Below are 6000 nucleotides of genomic sequence, written 5' to 3'. Positions count from 1 at the left end.
TAAGTTATATTAACACAGAATTTTGAAGAGTCTACTCGGTAATAAACGGCGTTAGAAATGTGAAGTGTAGTTTGAAAAGAAACTTTCAAAGTTCGAAACAGTTTTTTAAAACTAATTCAGTTTAGTTTGTATAAAAATAAAGTGAGGCTATGCACTTCTACTTTTGCAGTGTTTCCTCAGACATTCGTTTATCAAATGGAAATTTATTTAATGCACTGCACAACATGTACTCACCAAAAATCGCCTTCAGGAGCATTAGAAACCGAAAAGATATTTCTTTTAGTTTTCGAGCTAATCAACTGAGGAATTTCACATGGAAAAGTTCCGTTTCTTGGTATGTACTGTTGAATACACATATACATATATCTAATTTCTTTCTAGTAGAAAATAGGGGTAGTGCATCATTTTAATAAAAATCCCATTTGCTGCGAATGTCTGGCTCACAATATTGAGATAATACGTAAGTAATAAGTATAAAAATGTCTCATTCTCATAAAAATCGTGAAAGAAACGTTTTGTATTGCAAATTTTGTTATGAATACCAAAAAATTTCGTGTGTCAATGAGTACCTTATACTAATAATTCATAAAAAATTATGTGTAAAGGATTAAGACTAATTATGAAAATATAACAAATTTTATGTTACATTTATATAGGTAGATAAAAAGTGCACACTTATAGCAGTTAGGCATAACAACATTATTAAGTAGATTTATTAACCTTGTTATGCGTTTTAAAAATAATATTTGGTGTGTATCCTATCAGTGAATCTATATTAATATTTATGTAAGGAAAATATACTTTTTAAATGGTAACTAAGGGCACATAGAGTTTAGGAAAGGTTCTTCAGAAAGCTGTAAAGTATGCAGATGGGGAGTGTTATGCTAGACACCGGCACTGATGCTTTGCTGTATGTTCTGATGCCTAGAATATCTTGAACGTCATGCTCTGTAAAAAACAGATTGATTAATATTTACCCATATCCATACAGATTAGAAATGTACATGAGCGTCATTTGTAATGTCAAATGAGGCTGAAAATTCATTTAAGAAGTTTGTTTTGAGAATTTCCAGAATCATTTCTTTAAAAAAGATGATTAAAACCAACGTAAAACTGAAAGTAATAAATACAAACGCATTGTTTGCGCGTTAAAAAAATTGCGCAATAAAAATATATTGATATCATTATGTTACAGAGTCGACCAATTTTTAACGAACAAATAGGCATTTGTCTCGGTATTTGTTCAAATGAATCGAGTCGAATTTTCGAGAAAAATTAAAACATTTAAGTTTTAATACGCAAAATGTGGTTGTAATGCATAATTGCCATAAGCATGTAACACTACAACCTATCACAGATTTATTGTCTCTTTCACATTTAAAAATATCTTCTTTTACCTTTGAAGCCGTTTGTATGAACAAATAAAGACGTTGAAATGGTATTTTATGTGCGCAATACTTGAATAAAATAGCATTCAACTTGAAAAAATTGCGTGCCAACTCAAACCAACGTCTTAGATATGATACACTGGCTATATTTTCCTAAAAAAATTGTGGCTTGTTATGAAAATAAAATATTTGTTTCTCTTATAGAATTACGAATTTTATTTTGAACGATTATAGTTTTTTGATCTGTTTGCAAATCTTTCATTTTCTTGGCACAAACCAGCAACTTACAGAGGAGTAGATTTTTTTAAATTATTGGGAAAATATATACACAATTCGCTTAAACATTTCTGTATTTTGATGAATATGTTGATTACCTCCTCTTTTTAAACTTTAACACCCTGTATATTCAAAGAATTGTATATCTGTAGGTGCAGATGTTTCTAAAAGATATTCTTTTTGGATGAGGAAGTCCTTAAGCAGTATATAATGTACAGAAATACTAGCTAAATAGGTTTACTGCTTAGCACTGGCAACATCGCCATATATTAGAATTATGTCATATTTCGCTGATTAAAGATATTCAGTTTTCTAGAGTAGTTTTTTTTGTCTGAAGACACTCACATACCAAAATATTAAGTAATGGTATGGCATATTTAAAATTTAATAATCCCTTAATCCCTAATTACGTATTCCTTTTTCATAAATCTAATTGTTTGATCTCATAATTCAGTGTTCAGTTGGCGGCATACAAACGTTTATTTTGATTTACCGTCATCCACAGCTTATACATATGCTAATTTTGGGCGGCAATAAAAGTTTAGTTTATAGTTTACGACTTGGCAACGTGTTGCTTTTAAGGGAAAGAAAACTCAACCGACACAGAAAAACAAATTTATTTTCGTAGGTACTTAATATTTGTTTCACGAAAAACGATAACGTTGGAATTACTTAATAATAAATAATTATTACACAGTAACATCGCTATCAAATATCATTTAAGGTAGTGCATTTTTATCCACACCAATAAAACTTTACATTTACAAACTCAACACTTTTATGCCAGCTTAAAAGTCGTTTGTTGTACTTAACTACAATTTTCTACTTTTCATTCAAGAATAAGTGAACTATAAATATTTATGTCTTACTTAACAGGAACCCTTCCATTAAAAATGCATTCTATAACAGAAACTATGAACAATACCTGCATCACGTTATATTATGTATCGAATTCAACACCTACACAGCTTTCTGCCATTTCAAGAAGTCGTATAAACTTTGCAGTTGTGAATTTTGCTGAATGGCTTTTAATTAACAATACAGTTGTCTAACTGCATTTTACCAAGTAATTTTGATTCGTAACAGTCTTTCACAAACTTTGACCAAATGTGCTCAACAGCTACGAACTTTAAAGAAATATAGACGAGGAAATATTGTATTAAATACACGATTGTATATGAAAGGCATGTCAGGAATCTGGAAACTTAATTAAATTATTGCCATCTTTAAAGTTATTCAACTAACTTTATTATATAATAAGCATTGATTTAATGTAAAATAACCACGTTCTATGTTCTCTCATAGAGTTTCTGTCATTTTGAATACATTTTTCTGCAATGTATTGTCTTAGTATCTCCCTCTTGTTTGTAACATTAATTTTAAGATATCTCCTGACCATTTTTTCTGTAAGTTGAGGAAATTTATTATTCATGATAAGTAGTTTTAAAGATGTATGTAATTTTAAACAATATGTCACTATGGACCTACTGAAGACCTATTTTTTATAAACAAGGATATTGAAGTTTTTCATGAATTATGTCTCAATCAAATTAAAAGCGATGTCCAAGCGTTTTCTTTCCTTCGTATAATAAAGGGAAACTCAACCCTGGGGCTGTATTTATTATTTATATCACCTAAATTTCGTGGTATGCAAGGTCATTTATCAAAGGTAATTTGATAAGAATTGAAATATAGGAAGANCGAATAAAAGTATCGTATATACTAGTATGTGCTTTTTCTATTAGTAGGTCTCAACACTATGTACCTTTTCAAATTTAATTATAAACTTATAGTTAGATAAGTTATCTAATTATCAGTTTAATTAAATTTGAAAATGTACATAATTTTGAGACTAATCATGAAAGAACAATTCACTTTTTATAAACCATTGATTTATTAATATTAAAATAACCTATTTTCACTGAAAAACTGTTAGTTCACATTAAGCTAAGATATATTTCTAATAATCTTATGTCATCTACATGTTAAAATATGTAGATTAATAATAAAGACGCGAAATGTAATATTACAGTAAAAATAAATTAACATTCAAATGAGATTTATTACAAAACTATTAACTTATTATTAGTTACTTTTCATACTATATATGCGCTAGGCAATATCCAAAACTAGAATTAATTTATGGCAAACGATATTTGTTTAGTCCAAATAAATCCTTTTTTCAGTGTTCGTATAATAAAGGCCCTGGGGCTGTATTTATTATTTATATCACCTAAATTTCGTGGTATGCAAGGTCATTTATCAAAGGTAATTTGATAAGAATTGAAATATAGGAAGAAATGTTACTTCAGAAACATACATAATATTTTTTTCTTAAAACCTAGGATATCAGTTTGTATTTAGTTTTTAAATAACATGTTTTCAGAGCTGTGTAAATATTCTTACTGTTTTTGGTTATCTTTGAGTCTCTCGCATATTTATATCGCCTTCGATTTCTCACTAATCAGTGTCTGTAATATTATTATCACATCCAGTTTAGATAATCGCATTACACGTTCGATATTGGGACGAAAATTCAATCAAACAGCCAAATTTCCCGGAATTAAATTATTCGGACCCATGGCAGCAGAACATTGAATTTATAATTTCCTATCGTCTTACATGCCAATTTTACTGCAGACCATCTCTGATTAGGTGTTTATCGTGAAAACTATCTACGTACCGATTGTCTAAATCTTCAGAATGATCTTGATTTTTTGTTTGTAATTTTTTGTAAAACAATTTGTTTATTAATGTCGATAAATGTTATTTTCGCTCGAAATAACCAACCTTTCTTTTACGAATGATATGATACTCATGTTGATAAACTAATATCTAGCACATTTGAGATATCGAGTTTCATTATGAAACAGTTGAAAATAAAGCAATATTTTCTTAAATCATCCTAGAAGGAGATTCTTTAAGAATGTGATGTAGAATATAGCTTTAAAACAATTACTTGTTCAATAATGCTAAAAGATACTTGCATGCAACATTCTAATCTATAAGAAGTTGGAATTAAAGTTTTGCAAAGTCCGAAAAAGCTATCTGATAAAGTCTTTCGCAAATCTAGATTGAATATTTCCAGCCATAACTGTTACCGTGTTCATTATTTCAGTTAAAAATCCTTTTCCAAGATTTATGAACATCCCCATTTATAATTAATTGAAGAGTCAAAGTTGATTATAAATGAGTTCCCCTTAAAATACCAAGTTACTTATTTTTTCCGTTGATTAATTCCATTCGCACATAAAGAAGCAGTCCTAAGTAAAATGTGAAATAGTAAGTTCTTTCTATAGTGGCTGTGTTGGTCTTTGTCAAGAGTTGTATCAGAACAAAAAAGAATACAAGATACCTATTTTATTGAAAGATTGCAATCTGTGTCAGGTACTCGTTTTTATATTAATATTTAGACATTCGTGTCACGTTAATATACGTTGCTATATTTTCGTGCGTAATTAATTCCTATCCGTTGATGTTTATGGTGCAGACAATTTAATTTGTTGCGTTTTAATAAATACTGCGCACGCCTATGCCCCGCGGCTCAGTTCTGACAGCACTACTAATGATTTATTTTATCTTGTTTACATGGCCAGATTGAATTAGCTTTTATAATAAAACAAAAGTACTGCGAAGTTTTCCGCTCATTTATCTTATCAGTGGCATCGATCCTGTAAATTAAACAAAAAAAAATGTAGAATCGAGAACGCAAAATTGTATAATTACAGCGTTATTGCATAGATAATGGATGGCTTGATTTTGCACTTGACAGTAATTGTCACCGACAGAAATGCAACTCGCTATGGTAATTGCTTTAAAACTGTATTAGAGATAATGACAAGGCGTGATTTATCCATTGCGAGTGGTGAATGCGAGATGGTTGTACACTGTACGTTATAATTTACCAAAGGATTAGTTGTCTTATTTGTGCCATTAGCTTCTAGTTATTACTAGATTGAAGGATTAGATTAATTAATAATTCAAAATTTCTAAGCGGATGATTTTTTAGACTTTTTGGCAGTAACAAATTCGAAATAGTGTTTGCAATACTTTTTTTATACATTTACTTAAAAATATAACAGAGAATGGCTTGTATTTTGGATACAATGAATGAGATTTTCAGTTTTTGAAATACAGTTAGGAAGTAAACATACGGATTGAGTTTCTAAAATACAAAATGGTGTCGAAATTTTGGGGTTGTTAAGGAGTAACACCAATATGTGAGCTACTGGTGGGCATAATTGTATACAAATTTACCTTTACTTAGTTAAATCACTTGATCAAATTTGATTGATTTAATTTTAACATACAGCGATTCGAAAACTAAGCAGTTTAG

The 6000-nt window shown here is 29.5% G+C and overlaps 1 protein-coding gene across 1 annotated transcript in view; it reads right to left on the bottom strand.

Annotated features, from left to right (window-relative positions):
* Window positions 1–711: 711 nt before the first annotated feature.
* Window positions 712–6000, bottom strand: part of LOC108906053 (limbic system-associated membrane protein) — a 522137-nt gene continuing 516848 nt past the window's right edge. The window contains exon 11 of the mRNA XM_018709195.2: window positions 712–948. Within this exon, the coding sequence (XP_018564711.1) occupies window positions 833–948 (116 nt within the window). The 3' untranslated portion in view covers window positions 712–832. The remainder of the gene's footprint in view (window positions 949–6000) is intronic.

This window comes from Anoplophora glabripennis, unplaced genomic scaffold, assembly GCF_000390285.2.
Source record: "Anoplophora glabripennis isolate ALB-LARVAE unplaced genomic scaffold, Agla_2.0 scaffold55, whole genome shotgun sequence".
Taxonomy (NCBI): Eukaryota; Metazoa; Arthropoda; class Insecta; order Coleoptera; family Cerambycidae; genus Anoplophora; species Anoplophora glabripennis.
Note: the sequence above shows the minus strand (reverse complement) of the source record. Positions and strands in the feature narration are given on the sequence as shown.